General features: G+C 42.7%; 1 protein-coding gene across 2 annotated transcripts in view; it reads left to right on the forward strand.

Moving 5' to 3' along the window:
• The window catches only part of LOC129696521 (hepatocyte nuclear factor 4-gamma-like), a 148,520-nt gene that overhangs the window by 107,141 nt on the left and 17,649 nt on the right, over positions 1-23,730 (forward strand). For both annotated transcript variants that reach the window (XM_055634514.1, XM_055634513.1), the window contains exons 4-7: positions 1,562-1,668; positions 7,689-7,847; positions 20,804-20,891; positions 20,999-21,151. In XM_055634514.1, coding sequence (XP_055490489.1) covers positions 1,562-1,668; positions 7,689-7,847; positions 20,804-20,891; positions 20,999-21,151 — 507 coding nt within the window. The remainder of the gene's footprint in view (positions 1-1,561; positions 1,669-7,688; positions 7,848-20,803; positions 20,892-20,998; positions 21,152-23,730) is intronic.

The following is a 23,730-nucleotide window of genomic DNA, read 5'->3' on the forward strand; positions in this document are numbered from 1 at the left end:
TGTTACTAAGCAGTTTTTTAAACATCGTTTTTACTGTAAAAATTCATTAAAGCACATTGATCTGGATGATTTATTGTCTAGTGCACCACCTAAGCACAATATAAAAATGTTTGCATTGTAGAAAATTGGGGAGTAACTACAAAACCCTCAGTTTCTCTCCTCTGTCATAGAGTCATACAGCACAGAAACAGACCCTTGCTCATGCTAACCAAGATGCCCCATCAATGCTAGCCCCATCTGCCCATGTTTGGCTCATATCCATCAAAATCTTTCCTACTCATGCATCCATCTAAATGCCCTTTAAATGCCACAACTACCACCTCTGGCAGCTTGTTCCATCCACCCTCTGTGAAAAACACATGCTCCCCGGGTTCCTATGAAATCTTTCCCTTTCATGACTGGTTCTTGATTCCTCTACTTAGGTAAAAGACTCTGTTCTTCATGCATCTCTGCCACTAATGCATGGAGGTACCTGGACAGACATCCAGATTCAGTAACGTTTCGAGTCGGGACCCTTCTTCAGACCTTATCTAGTGTGCATGATACCTTGGGTCTTGTGAACTATGGAGTTTTACAAAGGTTGACACTTTTTGCAGAAATTAAAAACATTTATTATCCCATTGCACATGACTGAATTAATCTGAATGCTTTATCTTGACCAAAAATATAATTCTTAATATAATATAAATGTTTCACCTTGGCAGAGGAAATTAGTTTAGCCTAGTTTGTCTTGAAAAGAGTTCCGATCCGAAACATCACTTATCCATGTTCTACAGAGATGCTGCCAGATCCACTGAGTTACTCCAGCACTTTGTGTCTTTATTTTTTGAAAACCAGCATCTCTGCAGTTCCTTGTTTATAATTTGGCATCACATTTGGTCAGGGATTGAGGGCCGAAGGCCTCTCCCTGTGCTGTATTGTTCTATGTTCTATAAGAAGTCAGCCTTGGTTATTTCAGAGACTATTAGATAGCTGAAGGGAGGGGGAGATGGGGGAAAATAACTCTAATTTCACCTGTTTTGAACAAGACCTATTCTAATAACCGGGCTGGGCATATGATCATTTAATAAACGAGACTTGTGGTATCTAAAATTCATCTTGTACTGTGCCCACAAGTTAAGAATGTCCAGTTCTGAAAGGGATAATTCATCTCTTCTGTTATTGCTGCTGATAATATTATAATAATATGGTTGTGTGGAAAAAAGGTAACAATGCTGTTTTTGTAGCTATTCCATCAGAAGCAACAAAATACAGTTGCAGATCCTCATCAAAATAATTCATAAATAATGAAAGACTGTTTTACAGCTTAAATAATAGGTTTATGTAGCAAAATGTGCCTTGCAACCAGGGGAGAGGGGTGGTATTAGTAGTCTTAAACGACATGGTGGTTGATCCCTGTGGGAAGAATGTTCCCCTTGTCAATGATGGTTGAACTACTTAGAAGGTGATAATTTAATCAGAATCACCAATGGAGCTGATTTTTGATATGCAAATAAATCTGAGACGCATCCATGATTTCAGAGGGATTCTTTGTTCCTTAACAAAACTGTTTCTTCCTCAGCTGTACAAAACGAACGTGATCGGATCAGCAACAGAAGGAACAGCTACGAGAGTGGCAACTCCCCTTCCATCAATGTGCTGGCTCAGGCTGAAGCCCTTTCTCATCAGGTAGGTTAGACACAGAACCAAGGATCTGGGCTTCTTCTTCCTTTCGCTTGCGTTTATCTTCCCTGCCATCACGCTTCATCCTTCGAGATGTCTACAAGATGTCTACAAGACGCTGGTCAGGCTGCGTTTGGAGTATTGTGAGCAGCTTTGGGCACCATATCTGAGGAAGTATGTGCTGGCCTTGGAGAGGGTCCAGAGGAGGTTCACAAGAATTATCCCAGGAATGAGTGGGTTGAAATATGATGAGCTTTGACGGCACTGGGCCTGTACTCGTTGGAATTTAAAAGAATGAGGGGGGACCTAATTGAAACGTACAGAATAGTGAAAGGCTTGGATAGTGGATAAACTAGATGTTTCCACTAGTGGGAGAGTCTAGAACTAGAGGTCATAGCCACAAAATTAAAGGTTGTTCTTTTAGGAAGGAGATGAGGAGGAATTTCTTTAGCCAGAGGGTGATAAATCTGTGGAATTCTTTGCCACAGAAGGCTGTGGAGGCAAGGTGAGTGCATATATTTAAAGCAGAGATTGATAGATTTTTGATTAGTACGGGTGTCATAGGTTATGCGGGGAAGGCAAGAGAATAGGGTTAGGACGGAGAAATAGATCAGCCATGATTGAATGGCGGAGTAGACTTGATGGGCTGAATGGCCTAATTCTGCTCCTATCTCTTATGATCTTATGTCAGTTCCCAGTCCATGTGCCAGGAATTTTCCTGATGGCTTACCCTGTCCTTTTGGTGGAGACCGAGGATACATGAGTAAATAAAGCTTCTGTTAATCAAGAAACCCTGAAAAATTCCTGTAGCTTGTTGAACAAAATTTCCAGTAATAAACTCCATAGATACTTTGATTCTATTTCAAATATGATCTTGAAGTAAACCAGCATCATCTGAATCTCTATTGTTTTGACAAAATTGAGCTGCTTAATTCCCTGCAATCTTGTAATTGATTCTCTCCCATGTGCCCATCAACTCCCCTTTGATTATTTTGCCCAGATTGATTAGTAGGACTGGATGTTACAATCCCTAATATTCACTACAATTGACATTCTTGGGTATGACCACTAGGTGAATTTGCTAACAATCAGACATATCTTCAGTTGTGTACCTCAACGTCACTGGGTGTTTCGGCCTTTTATCACAAGACACCCTCAGTTGAGGCAGGCCCACCGCAGGTTGATCAGACCTGGGTGTGTGTCTTATTGTTAGCCTCTAGATGGTCACGTGGCAGCCCACACAGCATCTTTCCTCTTCAGCCACAGCCAGTGACTGCTCCGTTCGGCAGCATTGGCAAGTTCTTTTATTGCCCTCCTTTGTGCCTGGCCTTTGACTTCTACTTCCCTCAGGAGCCTTGCGGTGGAACTGGCTACAAAGCCCCTGCAACCCCCCTCCACTGGACACCCACCCTTACACTCCAACCTCTCTCATCTGCCTCTGCTGCAAGGTTTGAATATCAAAGCTTTTTCCTTTCATAAGCCTCATCCACAGCCTCCTCCCATGGGACCGTCAGCTCAATGATGAAAACACCCCGACAGGAGTTGGACCAGAGAACGAGGTCTGGTCGCAGGTTGGTAACTGCGATTTCAACTGGGAACGAAAGCCTCTAGCCTAGGTCAACACGCATTTCCCAGTCCCTGGATGCGTTCAGTGGGCTTGAGTTGTGAGGCGAGGGGTTAGTCCTCCATTTCTCTCCTTCCCGGATGAAGGATGGTATTTGCGGGAATGGTATCTGGCCATTGATAGGCATGGCGTTGGTGGTAACTCTCTTGCACTCGAGTTCAGCTGCCAAACACCTCAGCACCTGGTTATGTCGCCAGGTGTATCTGCCTTGTGTTAGGCTGGTCTTACAACCGACCAGGATGTGCTTGAGGTTTGCTGGAACTGGTCGATCCTCTCGCAGCCAAAGATTTAGGTTTGTGGGAGAGGGAAGGACGTCATATGTAGCTCTGATAATGAAGCTCAACTTATTTGACTCCATGGTCCACAGCTCTCTCCATGTGATCTTACTCCTCTCAACCCCATCCCACGTCATCCAGCGGCCTTGTTTGGCTTGGGATATGGCTTTGGTACACCTGGCTGCTTCTTCCTGGTTGCGCACCACCTCCACCACCAGGTGCCGACGTTCAGCTGGAGTAGCCTTTTGCCAGGTAGGTTTCATTGCTCCCAGGCCAAAGCCCCCTCAGCCTTGTTAGACATGGCCCACTGTGTCCCGGTGTTGGAGGGCGGATTTTGCGTCCAGTACAACTTCTGCTGGTGTCCATTTCTTTCCTGTTGCTAGGGTTGGAGCAACAACTCTTATTATTGGGTCCCGGGATTCTGTTAGTGTCATGTCCAGCCTCACTTTGGCACATTTGTACTCCTCCACGAGGCTTGAGACTGGCAGTGCGAGGGCTCCATTCCCATAGAGCCCTATGCTGCTGAGGCATCTCGGTTGCCCAAGCCACTTCCTCACTTGTGATTTCGCCAGCTGGTTGACCTGGAATAATGTGGCCACGTAGATGGTAATTGGCTACATGAGTCGGGGCAGTAGACCGAATTGAAGGCACCAAAGCTTCAGCTTCCGTGGGAGAGCAGTGTTGTTGATTTGCTTGAGGCCACTGATTGTATCCTGCCTGAGTTGTTCCACCGGCTCTGCATCCTTGAGGTATGCGGTGTACCATTGCCCGAGGCTTTTGACAGGCTTCTCCAGGACAGTTGGTATTGTCTCGTTATTGATGCGGAACCTGTCGACAGTGAGCCGGCCTTTGACGATCGGAATACAACAGGATTTGCTGGGTTTAATCTCCATTCGTGCCCATTTGATGTTTTCCTGGAGTTTATCCAGCAGACGTTTGGTGCATGCTTTTGTTGTTGTTATTGTGGTCATGTCATCCATGTACGCCCTGATTGGAGGAAGACGCAGCCCACTCTTCAAGCATTCCCCTTCGACCACCCATCGTGATGCTCGAATGATGAGCTCTATTGCCATGGTGAAAACCAGAGGAGAAATGGTACAGCCTGCCATTATGCCTACCTCAAGGTGCTGCCAGGCGGTGGTGTTGTCCTGTGTTGTGACACAGAACTGAAGGTCCTGGAAGTAAGCTTTTACCAGCTTTGTGATGACCTCTGGGACCTGGAAGAAATTATAGGCTGCCCAAAGAGTCTTGTGGGGCACCAAACCAAAGGCATTGGCAAGATCTAAGAAAGCCACATGCAGATCTCTCTTTTCCTTCTTGGCAGTTTGTATCTGGTGCCAGATGACGTTTGCATGTTCCAGACATCCTGAGAAACCACGTACCCCTGCTTTCTGCACTGACGTGTCAATGAAGTTGTTGCTCTGCAAAAAAGCTGAGAGTCTTTGGGCCACAACACCAAAGAAGATCTTTCCTTCCACGTTCAGAAGGCTGATCTGGCGGAATTGGCTAATGGTTGAGGAGTTCTTTTCTTTGGGAATTAAGATCCCTCCTGCCCTTCGCCATGCCTTAGGTATGATTTCTTTCCCCCATGCCACTTTCATTAACTTCCAAAGGTATTTCAGGGCACCAGGGATGTTCTTATAGAGCCGGTATGAGATGCCATTGGGCCCTGGGGCTGATGCTGCTCTTGCCCGTTTTACTGTGTTCTCCACCTCCTTCCATGTAGGAGGCCTTATGTCCATCTGGTGCTCAGGTGGGTGGATAGGTGGCATGTCATCTGGAATGGTGACTGGCTCATGCCTCAGGTTGTCAGAGTACATCTTCCTCGGGTGCTCCTCCTGTTCCCTTACAGGTACTCTCAGGATCCCGCTCTTCTCCTTGACAAAGAGGCTTTTGACAAACTTATACGGATCTCTGTAGAAACTTGTCCTCGCCCGTTCTTTCTTCTTGTGTTGCTTTCTCAGGCATTCTGCTCTTTGCAGGATTGCCAGGCACTGCTTTATTTCTGCCTGCACTGTATCGAGTCCTTTCCTTTCTGCCTCTGTGGCCTTCCTCCACTGTTTTCTCAGCTTTCTTTCACCAGTCTTTTGATCTCCTGCTGCCTCCTGGACTTGTACTGGAGTGCTGGTTCCTTCTGTGTTCTCTGTTTCATGACCTTCACCCCAAATCTCTCCGCCCCATAGTTAGATATGGTGTCTCCCATCTTCTCCAGTTTTCTTTCTACACATCCCTTCAATCCTTCCAGAAGATGGATGAGGTCAGTGTTAATGGTCTCCCACTCTTTCCTCTGGCAGGATTTAGGCCACAAGATTTGAGGCTTTTCCCCATCCATTTTTCTCTCTACCGCTGACTGGTTGGGCTCTGGATTAAATGTATATCCTACATGATACGATGCTGAGCAGTTAGTGTTGCTGCCTCAGTGCCAGGGACCCAAGGTTCTTTCAGGCTTAAGCACTGTCACTATGACTATTGCCAAGTGCTTCAGTTTCCTCCAACATCGCAAATATATACTGGTGGGTTAACTGACCCCTATAAAAAACCCTGTAGTGTACATGAGGCAGACAAATCAGCAGTGGTTGGGGACTAGGGGGTTGGGTGTTGAAGGTCATATGTGGGTGAATAAATTACAGGGCCATATGAAAATATGGAGAGTGCAATGACTTTGATGGTATTTCTCTGTGGAATCCAGTGAGGACGTGTTGGGCTGAATAGTTTCCTTCTGCATCATGATAAGTAACTAAGAGAACATTTTAAAGTGTTAAATACAAACCATTGGGACATTTATACAGTCAGTTACTTCAGGCCTCTCTGTTGCTGTCATGATGTATTTGGTAGTTGGAAATGGTCATGTTCTACAGAGGCAAGATCGATTTGAAATGAACACAAACACAACTCAGTTATTTTGTGCGTTGAAATCTGGTACCTGGTCACTGTGCCTGCCTTAGGCCTGGCAAAGGTAGATAAAAGTTGGAGAGCAGAGTTGTGCCTTGATGCCGTACCCAGTATGTGCCCTTCCATCTCCGACCAGCACACAACTTCTACAGAAATTAAAAAAAAATTATTTCTGGTACTCCCTGTGGAATATTAATCAATGGCGGGTCAACAGAGTCAATGTGCTGGAAGGAACACTGTAAAGAAAAAAAGGTGCAGTTATATGTACCTTTCTTAATGTGCACACATCCAGTTTATATCAGGTTACAATTTGACCCGTGTGCTGTACTGTGATTTAAGGGCAGGATGCCAGTGGAGATAAATCATGATGATATACAACCTTAAAATGGTCAGTGTAAGACCACCAATAATATGAAGAAATACCGTGGATAATATAGTTCAAAGAAAACAATAGACTTGCATGTATATGCTATCTTTTAGAACCTCAAAATGATTCCAAGGTGTTTTATCGATAATGAATAACTTATAACTTCCAGTGTAATTGGATCATTGTTAAACTGGCAACATTGCTTTGTTGTGATATATTAGCTGCCCCAAAATCATGCTCCATTTTCTTTTACTTTTGATGTTAAGCAGGTAATTTTCCCACAAACCTGAATTAAATTGGATGTTTTGCATCTATCAGCAAAATGAAAAATGAGTGCATTCAATTCATAATTTGCATGATAGTTGTTCTACACATGCCCACCCAGCTATATAACAAGTCAAACAAGGAATTCTGTCGCTGGAGAGCTGGTGTTCAGTTAAATATTTAAGTCTGAATATTAATTGACCTTGAAGGACTTGTTATATGGTTATATGGTTATATGGACTGCACATGATATGGTTTCATGGCATTAATTACAAACTAAATGCTTTTTATTGGATGATTATTTTTTTTCTGGCTTCCAGGTTTTACTTTAGAATAGTATTATGCTACCAAACATGAATCTTTTTGAAAGTCAAAAGCCTGTTTACAGTCTCTGCTAAACTCTCATTGATGTTAGTGAAACAACAGGCGGTGTATTTCCATTCACATTAATCACTAGTGGAGCAAAAATAATCTCATTTGGCTTTTTAATTATCTGCATGAATGCGTCTTTGGATTGTGTTCTGGGAACAGCAAATGCTTGTGAAAACAATTAACATGTCCTGAGCTGTAATTTAATTTCGTGCCATTTGTTTTTGTTTCGCAGCAGATCGCCCTTTCGGTTTCTGCAGCAAACACAGACATCAACACAAAGAAAGTTGCTACTATTAGTGATGTCTGTGAGTCAATGAAGGAACAGTTGTTGATTTTGGTGGAATGGGCAAAGTACATTCCAGCTTTCTGCGAACTGCCTTTGGATGATCAGGTAGTGTGAACCGCTCCAAAATGGTTACTTAGCTTCTCACTCTTCTATTGCAGCTTATTGCTGTATCAGGTGCTTTATATTTACATGTGCACTCCCACATCTATATAACCTGGCATCTATATCTAAATAATCTAGCAACCTTGATTATTGATCTGTGGACTTGGGATTTTGACTGTTGGAGCATTTAAATGGATCGGACAGGTTTGGAGGGATATGGACCAAATGCGGGCAAGTGAGACTATTGTAGCTTGACATGTTGGTAGGTGTGAGCAAGTTGGGCTGGAAGGCGTGTTTACACACTGTACCACTCTATGACTCTATGACCCTATTCAAGTAGTTAAATAAATCTAGAATAAAATGCTGCTGCTTAGTAGTTTTTAATAAACTAAGTATCCTTAAAAGTGGACATGAGACATCAAAAGCAGATAAGGTAAAGGAGAATCCTAAGAGTACAAGAGAAGACACAAAGTGCTGGAGTAACTCAGTGGGTCATGCAGCATTAATTACAAGTTGGGACTATGTTCGAACTGTAAAAGACATTGTTGATATCGTACCTAAAATATTGTGTGCAGTTCTGCTCGCCATGCTACAGGAAGGATGTGATTAAGCTAGAAGTCATGCTAAAAAGAATCACCAGGATGTTGTTGGGACTGGAAGGTTTGTATTATAAGGAATTACTAGATATATTGGGTCTGTGTTCACTGGAGCAAAGGAGTCATGGTCTTTTACCCAGGGTAGGGCAGTCTAAAACTAGAGGGTAGACACAAAATGCTGGAGTAACTCAGTGGGGCAGGCAGTATCTGGAGAGAAGGAATGGGTGACATTTTGGGTAGAGACTTCTTCAAAAACTAGAGGGCATAGGTTTAAATAGAGAGGGGCAAGTTTTTCACAGAGGATCGTGGGTATATGGATCGAGGTGTGAAAAGAAGTGGTTGAGGTGGGTACTATTATCAAGTTTAAAAGGCATTTGGACAGGTGCATGGATAGGAAAGGTTTAGTGATATTGATCAACTGCAAGCAAATAGGACTAGCTCAGGAAGGCACCTTAGTCAGCATGGAAGGCTGGCTCCATCCTGGGTGTGGAGTTGGATCCATGGGAGGTGGTCTTGGAGAGGAGGATGCTCTTCAAACTGCGGGGCATTCAGGACAATACAGCTCACTCCCTTTATGACACACTGGTCAACTTGAGGAGTACCTTCAGCAACAGACTGGTTCCACCAAGCTGCACGACAGATTGCCACAGGAGATCCTACTTTTCATGTATTTTTATGTTTTATGCCTGTTGGCAGATCAATTTCCCTCATGAGATAAATAAAGTTCTATCGTATTGTATTGTATGGATATTTTGGGCCAATGGAGCTGTCTCAATGCATTATAACTCTATAACAATGACTTTCATGGATTGTTATAAAAACCTATTTATTTGGGTGAACTTCATGGAAGCAGATCCGCTCTTCCTACCCAGTCTAGTTCATACCCAGATAGTTGACCTCTGTCCTCTGTGATGGCACGGCAAACCAAGTGCATTTAGCAATCAGTAAAAAATGCTGGCTCATCGAATCACATCCTACTATATATGAAGAAAATGTAGATTTGCTGTTGTTCTGCACTGAACACCGAAGGACCTGTGTAATTAATAATTGAGTATATTTTGGCTGATTTAAAAGCACAAGTACGCTTATAGTCCAGATACTGAACTGATCTGATGGTATATCGAGCTTTCGGCAATTATATTGGTCTTTCAACTGATTTCAATTGCAAATTGCATTTCACAGAGATTTCAATTTTAATCTCTCAATTTAAAAAAAATGAAGACAAATAATTGAAAGGTTGATCCTGCTTTAAGTTAAATGAACTCAAAATGGCCACTTCAGCAACTTTTATCTAGACCCACAAGAGCATGAACTCAAGATTTGTTTTAGGTAAACCTGCTGGATTGTCATGGTGCATTGCTGTGATGTTAATCTTTGGAATAGCGTTCTGCACGTAGGAAAATAATTTTTGATAGAAACAAGTTTCAATACATTTTTCATGAATCACTGCTGAAAAAATGTACCATGCAATATAATTCCCATTGTTTTATTCCAAAGCTGTTTCCAATTTTACTTCGGAGTCACGTGAGTGACTACATGAAGAACCCCCCCAGGACGCATGCGCGTCATATCGCTACACGCATTGTAACGAGTCACAGCAGGGTGAACGACGTTCCCTTAGCGGCAGAATTTGAAAGCCGGGAACAGCATGTAAGGAGACTCTGCGTTCTTTCCACTTACCTTACAGGTGGAGACATGGACCAGATCCACGAAGGCTGCGAGAAAGCTGGCGGGGGAGAACCGCGGAGTTGCGGGCAGCCAGCAGCAGCAGCCAACGGCACGCCAATCTCCCGTAATGGGAACAGCTGTGCCCGACTTCGCTCCTGCACCGGCCACGGCCGGGAGGTAGAGCGAAGCAAAAAACTAACAGAGTCGTTGACTCCGATGAGTCCGACTCTGAATAGCCGCGATCGGCCAGTGCCCGTGAGCATTGGGGCCGGTTGGAGCGGCTTCAGGGGCAGCCGCGAGCGGCCAGTGCCTGTGCGCATTGGAGCCGGTTGGAGCGGCTGGGAGCGGGGAACAAAAGCAGCCGTGACGGCCAGTGCCCGTGAGCATTGGAGCCGGTTGGAGCGGCTGCAGGATTAGGAACAGCCGCGAGCGGCCAGTGCCCGTGAGCATTGGGGCCGGTTGGAGCGGCTGGGGAAACAGGAGCAGCCGCGAGCGGCCAGTGCCCTTGAGCATTGGAGCCGGTTGGAGCGGCTGCAGGATCAGGAGCAGCCGCGACGGCCAGTGCCCGTGAGCATTGGAACCGGTTGGAGCGGCTGCAGGATCAGGAGCAGCCGCGAGCGGCCAGTGCCCATGAGCATTGGAGCCGGTTGGAGCGGCTGCAGGAGGAAATACTCCAAGTGGCAGGCTCCGGGAGATGGAGGCTAGCCACAGTGGGCAGTTAGTAAGCCCCACAACAGTATCTCTTGTGGGGCTGCACAGTGTTTCTCCCTCATCAGAGGGGAGCACAGAGGGTCAATTCTGGGCTGACCCTGAAGAGGGGAGTGATCAACATACCCCTAGTATGCCTGGGGTGAAAAAAAACATGTTGGATATGGTGTCCCAGTTTATCCAACTCGACCAAACTGGCCTAAACCTGGAGCCGAAAATAGCGGTAAGCATTGACTACATGTCTTTTAACCAACTACAGGGACAGGCATTATCGGACACCACGGCACGACACTTACCACCAGGGAACTGCAAGTCGCTAAATGTTCCCAGTGTCAACCAATGCGTCTGGAAACATGTCGGGGCATCGATTAGAACCAGGGACTTAAAAATACAGAGAGTCCTAAAAGTCCTAACAGCAGGCAGCATTTGCCCGCACATTGAATGAGCAAAACATGACCCTAGACCACCAAGATGCACTGGCTTTACTCTGCAACTCACAATATGAGTTAAACAATATTAGGAAAAGTGCTATCCAACCGGCTTTAGACCCCAAATTTGCAGGCCTCTGCAAACCTGGAACCTCCAAACCATCAATACTACTATTTGGAGGGGATTTATCAAAACAAGTCAAAGAACTTGACGAAGGGGCAAAAACCCTGGGGCTCATAAAAGCAGCATCCAAAAGCTACTACGGCGATAAACATCACCCCTACACACTCACCAGTCGGCGAAGACAAACTGGAGAAAGCGCAAAACCAGGAACACCCAACATCGGTCATTTTTAGGCCATGGCCCAGGCCGACCTTCCCGGAAAATGCGCAAGCCATCAACACCAACCTAACTACAGACCCAGACAACGGCACCTCAACGTCCACGGAGGATGCCGAAGAAGTAACATACCTACCACTGGTAACCATGGAGGTAGGTGGGTCTGGTTCCTTAAGAATTAAAGGGGGCATGGAAGTTGGTGGGAGATTACGATATTATTTGGATGCATGGAATAAGTTAACTACCGACACATATTCTAAGCCGTATCCAGGGTTATACCATAGAATTTATACAAAAACATAACCCTCCAGTTCAGCATGTACCAAACCGAATGTTCGTGCTCACAGGCATATAAAAATCTAAAGCACATGCTGAATTACAGCGACTATATAAAAAAGGAGTAATTGAGAAAACCCAACACGAATCACAGGAATTCGTGTCCAACATCTTTATAAAAAACAAGAAAGATGGTGGTTGCCGCATCATCATCGATTTAACTACTTTGAATGCCTTTGTACAATATATTCATTTCAAGAAGGAAACCTTTGTTACTGCTAAGCAATTGATTTCCGAAGGCTACTACATGGCAAGCATTGATTTAAAAGATGCTTACTATACAGTACCCACAATAGGTGACCATAGATGTTATTTTAAAATTCGACTGGATGGATCAGACTGGCAATACAGGGCACTACCTAATGGTCTAACATCAGCCCCAGGCTGTTCACAAAAAATTTGAAACCAGCCCTAGCGTTACTGCGGAAACAAAAACACATGGTAATGGCATATCTAGATGACATACTTATTGTTGGCAAAACTTTGGAATTGGCTAAACAAGCGGTAACAGCCACAAAACAATTGTTTGGAAGTCTGAGGTTTATCATCCATCCAGTTCAGTCTAAATTAACGCCTTCAACAAAAATAGATTATGTGGGGTTCACCATTAACTCAGTTCTCATGTCAGTGACTTTGCCGAAAGAAAAGGTTACAGCCTTAATAGAGGCTTGTAGCGAAATTATTGACGTCACCAAACCATCCATTAGACTGGTAGCTAGAATAATTGGGACGATAGTGGCTGCATTTCCAGCCACACAATTCGGACCTTTACACTATCGAAATTTACACAGAGCAAAAATAAGAGCACTCAAACTTAATGATGGCCATTTTGAAAGACCAATGAAGCTACCAACAGAGGCCATAATGGAACTAAAATGGTGGGAACATAGTCAGGTATTATCCCAATCCAATAATTATCAGCAACCCGTCTATGGTGCTACAAACTGATGCCAGTGCACTTGGTTGGGGTGCTACCACTTCCATCTCCAGCTGTGGAGGGAGATGGAATGCACAGGAAGCATCATTATTACAAACACTGGGCATAAACTACCTGGAAATGTTAAGTGCATTCCATTGCCTTAAGTCATATTATTCTGGGTTATATCACCAGCATGTTAAACTACAAATTGACAACACCACCGTGGTAGCATATATCAACCATATGGGTGGAAACAAATCGACATCATGTGACAATCTGGCCAACACAATTTGGCAATGGTGTATCCAGAGAGATATTTGGATATCAGCTACCTACTTACCAGGTAAACTAAATTTAGTGGCAGACACCAGGTCACGCAAATTCAATGAAAACACTGAATGGATGTTGGATAAAAATGTATTTGCTGAAATTACAGCATGGTATGGAACACCAGATATCGATCTTTTCGCATCCAGGCTCAATCACCAGTTATCAAATTATGTTTCATGGGAACCAGACCAGGGGCAGTGGCAACGGATGCATTTTCGCTGCATTGGGGGATTGTTTATTTATGCATTCCCTCCTTACTGCCTCATCAGTCGGGTATTAAGGAAAATACAGCAAGACTCTGCGTCTGGTATTTTGATAGTACCCGATTGGCCTACTCAACCATGGTTACCGGTGATACTAGACATGGTATTCGAACCATGCATCACCATCCATCTAATTTACTGGTCCATTCGGTAACAAAGGAAAGATCACCCACAGATCTATGAACATCCCGTCTGTTCTGGAATTCCTGGCAAGCCTCCATTACGATGAGAGGCTCAGTCATAGTGCCATCAACTGCGCCAGAAGTGCTCTGTCTACATACCTGTGGCAAGGAATAGAACGGCATTCTGTTGGGACACACCCTGGTAACCAAACTAATGAGGAGCATTTTAATGTTAATCCCCCAAGAACCAGGTACTCCCAAATATGGGGTGTGAGCATTGTACTGACCATGTTAAGGAACTGGTCTCCAGCTACAGCTCTGTCCCTACAGAAACTGACTATGAAAACAGTCATGCTGATGGCCTTGGTCACGGCACATAGGGTCCAGTCACTACAGAACCTAAAGCTGGACAACATGACTATTTCATCTGGAAATTTAACTTTTCACATCAATGAATTAGTCAAACAGAACTGACGGGGGTCAGCAGGCCTAAAAACAGAATTTCCCATTTCTCATTCTTTATCTCTTCCAAAGTTTTTCATACTCCAAGATCTTTTGAAGATCTTTCTTTTGTTTCCCAGTTTTTCCCTTCTGCTGGCTCTCACGTTAGCAGCGGCTCGGTGGCGCAGCTGGAGAGTTGCTGCCTTACAGCGCCAGAGACCCAGGTTTGACCCCAACTACAAGTACTGTCTGTAAGGAGGTTGAACAGTCTCCCTATGACTATGTGGGTTTTCTCTAGGTGCTCTGGTTTTCTTCCACACTCCAAGGATGTACAGATTTGTAGGTTAATTGGCTTCGGTAACATTGTAAAATTGTCCCTAGTGTGCATGATAGTGTTAGTGTACAGGGTGATTGGTGGTCGCCACGGACTCAGTGATCTTTAAAGCCTAAAAATCTAAAGACTATTTATGAAGCCTGCAGAATGTGCAATTGTATTAAAGGCACCATATAAATATACTTGTTGAAGCTGATTAAATTGTTCTAAGAAATATAGTCGGATACTATACGTCCATATTTTTTATTATGCAATACGCATAAGCTTTGTGTAGAAACATTTTTGGTGGACCGTTGGTAGATTCTATGTGCTGATGTGCCCAATGATGTAAAACTGATGTTTAAGAAGCCAAAAGGGCAGTGTTATGTGACCTGATATTGCTGGGGTGTGTGCACAGTTGGAGTATAACAATAAACTGGGCAAAGATCGCTCATTGTTCCTGCTTCCAAGTGCTGAAAAGAGCTGCTTGAAAAATAAGGTCATATACAGCCATCTCCAAGTGGAGGTGCCCACAGGGGGAACCTTCCCTTTGTACAGACAGCTTGGCACTTGTTAACTGATGCAACTGAATTGCTTCAGTGATCGAAGTGGTCAAAGATGATTAAAGGGTTTATGCAGACACATTACTTTGATGATAAGTGCATTTAAAATGATGGTTGTTGTGCATTATAAATAAGCAGTCATATTTTTTTAAGGATCCCATTGCCATTGGTTTGTTTATTATGGCCGTATAAAAGACCCAAATAAGATTCCAAACTTCTGCATGAGCCACAAGAGAGGTTGGTCAGACTTGAGGGGGAGACCTGATAGATATATATAAACTTGTGAAAGGCACTGATAAGGTAGACAGTCAGAAGCTTGTTCCAAGGGTGGAAATGTCAAGGGCAAGATGGGATAGCTTTAAGGTGAGAGGAGCTATGTTTAAAGGAGATGTACAGAATGAGTTTTGTCGACAGAGCTTGGTAGATACCAGCAACATGCTTTCAGGGGTGGTGGTGGAGGCAGACGTTAGTGGCACTCAATAAATGTTTTGATAGGCACATGGATATGCAGAGAATTAAAGGATATGGATCATGTGCAGGCAGATGAGATTAGCATTATATTTGGCACAGACATTGTGGGCCCACGACTTGTTCCTATGCTGAAGATAGATACAAAAGGCTGGAGTAACTCAGCGTGACAAGCAGCATCTCTCGAAAGAAGGAATGGATGACGTTTCGGGTTGAGACCCTTCTTCAGAGCTGTGCTGTTTTATATTCTGTGTGCTCTTTCTTTCTTCCATCATGCGCCTACTTTCCAGTTCTCATTTGGATTTCTCTTGGATTATTGCACTTGAAACTTAGTCACAGTCCTTATCTATACATTCTGGAGGTGAGGTGAGGGGCACTGCCCTTGGCACCAAGGCAGCACTTGACAGCGTGGAGCACTCAGGAGTCGAAGTCAAAGTGAAAGGATATAAAAGATAAACACCTTGATGAGTGCGGTCTTATCTCTTATAGGGGGGTTGCACGTAAGGTTATCGGGTCAAAGTTCACGACGCACGGAGCAGCTCAATCCATGTGAAGTACATGGCAGCTTCTGGCATATACTGTTAATACACAAAACGCATACTTTCTTACCCGTTAACAAATGCTAAAATTGTCATTTTTCTGTGCTGTAAATAATTGTGGAAATCGGGGTAAGCTTGAGAGACATTTATCCTACTTCAGAATTCCAAAAATTAGGAGAAATGATGGTGGAGAGAAGCGAGAGGTGAAGGGACAACAACAGCTAAAGTAGTTGGCGAACATTGGCCGTGCAGATATCAAGATTGAAAATATTGGCAATTATCGCATTTGCCCACTGCATTTCATCAACAGCAAAGCATTATTTGTGTTTTTTCTTCATTCCTTTGGCATCTAAAAAGTTTCAGAAGTGATAATTCGGGCTGTAAAATTTTAAAATCGCCCATGGTTCTGAAGTGGGTTTTTACTTGCAAAGATAAAACGCTTCTGAAGCTAAATTTATCATTAAAAAGATCTCCAGACTTACAAGTGGTGTGAGGAAAAGTAAGTTTTCTATCAGTATACTATTGAGATGTATATTTTGGCAAATAATAAAATGTCTTGACAGATTAAACACCCACTCCCTTTCAAATATTGTTAATTTGCTGAGGCTGATTATGCCCAATTAACAGCTAACAATTATGCCATTCCTTGGCTTGCATCTGAGTAAAATGTAATTTAAAACCCACGTATGGTTCGCGATTTTTTAAATGATAAATTGTGCTTCAGAAGCTTTTTATTTTTGCATGTAAATAACTACTTGAGCACCATGGGCGATTTCAAGATTTTACACCCAGATTTATCACTTCTGAAACTTTTTAGATACCAAAGGAATTAAGAAAAAAACACAAATAATGCCTTACTATTGATGAAATGCAGTGAGCAAACGCGATAATTCCCAATATTTTCAATCTTGATATTTGCACGGCCAATGTTCGCCAACCACTTTAGCTGTTTTTGTCCCTTCAGCCGTCGCTTCTCTCTACCGTCATTTCTCCTCACTTTTGGAATTCTGAAGTAGGATAAATGTCTCTCACGGTTACCCCAATTTCCATAATTATTAACAGTGCAAAAATTGACTATTTCGGTGTTTTTTAACAGGTTTGCTACAATGGAAACAATGGTAAATGCTTACCTGCAGTTCACCGCGTGTACTCCAGTTGGTGTTGCGTGGCAACAGTACGGGTCACAGGTCGTGACCTCGACTGCATGCAACCTCCCCGTAAGGAAGATGGTTGTGATTGTTAGAAGCCATTTTTCCCAGCCCAGGGATATGATTGCAGATGTTCATCAGTGTATTAATCCTAATGCAAACATCTCCAACTGCTTCCTTTCTTCATTAGGTCAGGAATGATTTAGTTTAGTTTAGTTTATTGTCACATGTACCGAGGTACTGTGAAAGGCTTTTCGTTGCGTGCTATCCGGTCAGAGGAATGACTACACTTAATTACAATTCAGCCACCCATAGTGTAGTTACAGGATAAAGGGAATATGTACAGTGCCCTCCATAATGTTTCAGCCATGATCATATTGAATGGCGGTGCAGGCTCGAAAGGCCGAATGGCCTACTCCTGCACCTAATTTCTATGTTTCTATGTTTGGGACAAAGATCCATCATTCATTTATTTGCCTCTGTACTACACAATTTGAGATTTGTATTAGAAAAAAAAATCACATGTGGTTAAAGTGCACATTGTCAGATTTTATTAAAGGCCATTTTTATACATTTTGGTTTCACCATGTAGAAATTACAGCAGTGTTTATACATAGTCCCCCCATTTCAGGGCACCACAATGTTTGGGACACATGGCTTCACAAGCGTTTGTAATTGCTCAGGTGTGTTTAAATGCGTCCTTAATGCAGGTATAAGAGAGCTCCCAGCACCTAATCTTTCCTCCAGTCTTTCCATCACCTTTGGAAACTATTATTGCTGTTTATCAATATGAGGACCAAAGTTGTGCCAATGAAAGGCAAAGAAGCCTTTATGAGACTGAGAAACAGGAATAAAACTATGAGAGTCATTAGCCGAACCTTAGGCTTACCAAAATCAACTGTTTGGAACACCATTAAGAAGAAAGAGAGCACTGGTCAGCTTACTAATCACAAAGGGACTGGCAGACCAAGGTAGACCTCCACAGCTGATGACAGAATAATTCTCTCTATAAAAAAGAAAAAAACCCAAACACCTGTCCGACAGATCAGAAACACTCTTCAGGAGTCATGTATGGATTTGTCAATGACCACTGTCTGCAGAAGACTTCACGAACAGAAATACAGAGGCTACACGGCAAGATGGAAACCACTGGTTAGTCACAAAAATCGGATGGCCAGGTTACAGTTTGCCAAGAAGTACTTAAAAGAGCAACTACAGTTCTGGAAAATGGTCTGTGGACATATGAGACGAAGATGAACATATCAGAGTGATGGCAAGAACAAAGTATGGAGGAGAGAAGGAACTGCCCAAAATCATAAAGCATACCACCTCATCTGTGAAACACAGTGGTGGGTGTGTTATGGCCTGGGTATGTATGGCTGCCAAAGGTACTGGCTCACTTATCTTCATTGATGATATAACTGCTGATGGTAGTAGCATAATGAATTCTGATGTGCATAGACACATCCAAATGCCTCAAAACTCATTGGCCTGCGGTGCATTCTACAGCAAGACAATGATCCCAAACAAAGCAACAAAGGAGTTTTTCAAAGCTATAAAAAATTCTTGAGTGGCCAAGTCAATCACCCAATCTGAACCCAATTGAGCATGTCTTTTTGGAGAAAACTGAAGGGGACTTGCCCCCAAAACAAGCATAAGCTAAAGATGGCTGCAATACAGACCTGGCAGAGCATCACCAGAAAAGACACCCTGCATGATGTCCATGAATCGCAGACTTCACGCAATCATTGCATGCAAACGATATACAAATAAATATTAAACATGACTACTTTCATTTACATGACAATGCTGTGTCCCAAACATTATGGTGCCCTGAAATGGGGGGGACAATGTATAAACACTGCTGTAATTTCTACATGGTGAAACCAAAATGTATAAAAATGGCCTCTATTAAAATCAGACAATGTGCACTTTAACCACATGTGATGTTTTCTATTACAAATCTCAAATTTGGAGTACAGAAGCAAATACATAAATTATGGGTCTTTGTCCCAAACATTATGGAGGGCACTGTAGCAGTTCAAGATAAAGTCCCATTAAAGATAGTCCGAGGGTCTCCAATGAGGTAGATGGTAATTTGGGACTCCTCTCTAGTTGTTGGTAGGATGGTTCAGGTGTCTGAATGAATTTGTTCACTGATGTTTGCACCACATTCATTTTTCATTTGCAACAATTCTGTAAGTGAAGCAGTGAATGCCTCTGGGCAGCTAGATCTGGACAACATTCAGATCCGGGCTGATAAATGACTGGTAAAATGCACATCACCAAATTGCTGGGCAGTGACTGTCCCCAGAAAGTAGGAGTCTGATTATCTTTAATTGACATTCAACAACAAAACCATCAAAGAAGCCCAACTTTTTGTACCCTGGGGGTGTCACCATTCACCTGAAACCCAACTGTCACAAATACTGTGGGTACAAAAATAGGTCAGAGGCTGGGTGTCTTGCAGAAAAATGCTCATCTCCTGCCACCGCAAAGCCTTCCCTCCAATATTCAAGGCACGTCGGAAACATGCACCTTCCCCTCAGCTAACAATGAACCATTCTACTTTTTCCTTATCACCTGCATTGATCTGTCGTTTTCAACCTCACCCTTCTATTTCTCTAGACTCCCTCTCCCCGATTTTCAGTCCCAGTCTCGACCTGAAATGTCACCCATTTCTTCTCTCCAGAGATGCTGCCTATCACTCTGAGTTACTCCAGCATTTTGTCTGTCTTCAGAAACACGATGGCACATTCTCCACTTGCATTGCACCAAAAGACCTCAACATGTTCAATGCTATGCACGACAAAGGAACCTGCTTGATAGGCTCCTCTTCAATCAGCCAAAATATTCATTACATTCAGCGTCACCACATAATGTCTACAGAGTATACAGTGTACAAACTTCATTACAGTTACTGAGCAGTGCAACTCTGATGGCACCTCGCAAACTCATACATTGTTTACATTCTCATGTGCAAGCAAATACTATAGAAATAAGTTTCTCATCTGGTGGAATTGGTGTACAGAGGCCAGTCATTTCTCCCTCATGGACTCTACTTTAGGTTGTATTCTTGTAATTCTTAGCCAACACCATTTATCAGTTATTGTAACCAGTCATTTATCAGCCCAGATCTAGCTGCTCAGAGGCGTAGATTGCTTCATCTATCTGTAGGAACAGGTGGAATATAACGATTTGGAGGTGCAGGGGAGGAGTGGGTAGGATGTGATTTTGCAGAAAGGGAATTGAATTGGAACACTATGTGATGTACGCCTTTACAACATCATTCTGTATTGAATGAGAATATGAATTAATGAATGCTCTGTGCGCTGTGTTTCCACCTCAATTTACTTCATCCCACCTGCACTTATCATGCTTTGTTTCTGGGCCGTGACAACTAAGGTGACCAAACTTGAAATAATTAAAAGGGGACAACATTGAAATATTTTTAGCTGAGTGGGAAGTTGCTCCATTGGAATCATGATCGTATTGAATGGTGGGGCAGGGTTGAAGGGTCGGGTTGCCTGATTTCCATGTGTGCTCACTATTTGGAAAAGCCTTAACAATATTGGCTTATTGGTCTGAGAGAGGGTTTTGGCAGAGTGAGTAAAGCAGGATACAGTGATGGCTGAATACATGGTTAAAGCTCAGGACCTGCATTAAGTAATAATAATCAAACTCTTTTCATCTACAATATCAATAGATAGTCTAAGATAACCCTCATTAGTTAATAGTAATATACTTCTAAATTTCTCATCTTTGTTATGAAACTAGGTTGCTTTGTTGAGAGCACATGCTGGGGAACACTTGCTGCTTGGAGTGGCGAAGCGTTCTACATCGTATAAAGACATCCTATTGCTAGGTAAAAAATCCTTTATATTCATTTTAACTTCGCATTTCACTTAAAATAGCATAATTACTACGAGCGATTCTTACTTCTATACTGACCAGTTATGCCATTTTGAACAGGGAACGATTATGCTATACATCGCAACAGTCCGGAAATGGAAATTAGTCGTGTGGCAAATAGGATTTTGGATGAGTTGGTGCAGCCTTTCCAAGAAATTCAGATAGATGACAATGAATATGCCTGTTTGAAAGCAATTGTGTTCTTCGATCCAGGTCTGTACACATTTTTACGTCAAAAGGAAAGTTTGGCATTTCGCCACTGTGACAAGACATGGTGCATATCATGAGGAGAAACAAGTAGTTTGGAACTTGAATTAGAGCTTTAGTTTTAAGTTGCTGAGGTTGGGGTTTGAATTGCTTCACTGCCTTTTGATAATGAAATGCTGTTTCAGCGACTAGAAATCATATTGCAAAACTAGCATTCCTAAGACATTCCTTGTCTAATCAAAACCAATACACAAAATCCACATGAGTGCTGCTCACACCCATATTCTCAACATGCTATTGTGACCACCAGTCTCCACCAGTTGAGAGTTTTTATAACATTTTATAACATTACAGGTCCTCCCCTGATTACGATGGGGTTCTGTTCCCGAGAAATGCTCACGTACTGAAAAATGTGCATGTTGGTAATGCAGTTACCTGGCAATACATGTAAATAAAAACAAAGGCAAATGTAGAGAAAAATAGCAGCTAAACCAGGGTGTTTCGAACAACCAATCAGGTATTTGCTTTGGACATTGTTCCCACATGGCACAAAATGCCTGCAAACCCCTGCCGTAGGTATTCCAAACATTAGTTCATATGTACGGATTGTACATAAGTTGGGTGTTTGTAAATTGGGGAGGAGCTGTACTTACAATACTATACTATCTCAAGATATGACCACATTAACAAATCTTTTATGCACCAAACTCCTGAATTTCATCAATCTGGCAATAAATGAAAAAAAACTTGAGACAATTATATCTAAGAGGGTCTAAATGAACTCGCCATTTTGTCATTATCCAGATGTAGTTAGAAAGTCTTTGTGGCCAAAACAAGTTCGCACATATGAGAATCAAGTTCAAATTTCACAGATTTTGGGTGTGGAAACAATCACCATGCCAATATCTTTAGATTATCTTCTGTCTTGGGCTAAATTGTTGTTACAGTTGATGTATATTATAATCATGAAAGGGTGTAATGATTGATTGAATCAATAGCATTGATTTTGTTTGTCAAAGTTGACCTCGTTGTGTAAGTACTTGTAAGCAAATTAAAATCTAAAATTCTAGGTAATAATTTAAGATCATCGAGTTAAAGGTACCATGCAAATGCATGTGGAAGTTGTAGCAATTGTATATTACTGCATTTGTTAACTAAGTTAAAATTATATTTGGCGTCACATTAGAGAGCTAAGCTGTGATAACACTACAAATTATCATTCATATGTTGGAAGGATCTGCAGATATTCATTTGTTCTATATCTCTCTATATCACTATCTATATCTCTTGTCCTCTTTCCCCTGGCTCTCAGTCTGAAGAAAGGTATCGACCCTTTAATGTTACTTATTCCTTTTCTCCAGAGATGCTGTATGACCCAGTGAGTTACTCCAGCTTTTTGTGCCTATCTTCAAATTACCACTTACTTCTTATACCATGTATATCTAAAGGTACAATGGTGACATTTTAATTTCATTGAGAGTTAATACAAAACAATACTATCGATTCAGTCAGCCGTTATACAAAACCAATCCAAGAAATTGCTTAATTTCAAACTATATAAGCTGAGCTGAACATGGATGTAAGTGAGCCATGAATATCCAAGAACATCTAGGTTGACAAAGAATAACGTGAGCATGTGTATGTGCTGAGGCCCAGGGAGGCAGGATCTACATTCAGATAATCAACACATATACCTTTCTGTTGAATGCCTCATCACTCTGATTGTCAGCATGTCAGATATGATTTTATTTACATGATTATTGACGGTTGCCTAAATATGATTCCAAACAAGTGGAAATTGAATGAAAATGCTTCTCAAAGTATTTTGAACATTTGTAAACCGCCATTAGATTCAAGCTAAGGGTGGGAACATGGCTGTGAAATGCGTGGTGGTGTACAACAGTGTATCTTTTCAAACACACATAGCTTCAGGTAATGAATTAGACCTAAAATCTGGCACAATCAACAATAATTCTAGAAAGCCTCTGAGCTGCAAAAACTGTCTCGTGAAATCCTTTCACAGGCTCTCTAGGTGTAGATAGATTTGAGCTAGGTATTCAGATAATAAGACACAAAGTGCTGGCAAACTGGGCAGGTCAAGCCGCATCTTGAAGGGAAAGACAGACGATGTTTCAGGTCGGGACACCTCTTTACACTGAAGAGGGGCCTCAACCCAAAATGTCACCTGTTCATTCCTTCCCCACATTCTGCCTGACCCATTGTTCCTCCACCACTCTGTGTTTTGCTCAAGATGCCAGCGTCTGCAGTTCCTTCCACTCCTTAAAAAGTTCCTACCTCTCGTGTGTTACAGGTACTGGATACAGGAGACCACTATTCAGCTTCTGAAGCCTCTTTTGTGGCTGGTCAAGCCCGATCTGGACCTGTGGGGATGGGGAGGGGGGGAGGAGACAGTCGCAGATGGTAGAACTGCTGCTTCACAGTGCCAGAGACCCAGGTTCAATTCTGACCTAGGGTGCTGTCTGTGCAGAATTTGCACATTCTCCCTGTGACCACATGGGTTTCCCCCGGGTGCTCTGGTTTCCTTCCATATCCCAAAGACGTGCGGGTTTGTAGGTTAATTAGCC

This window comes from Leucoraja erinacea, chromosome 4 (assembly GCF_028641065.1).
Source record: "Leucoraja erinacea ecotype New England chromosome 4, Leri_hhj_1, whole genome shotgun sequence".
Taxonomy (NCBI): domain Eukaryota; kingdom Metazoa; phylum Chordata; class Chondrichthyes; order Rajiformes; family Rajidae; genus Leucoraja; species Leucoraja erinaceus.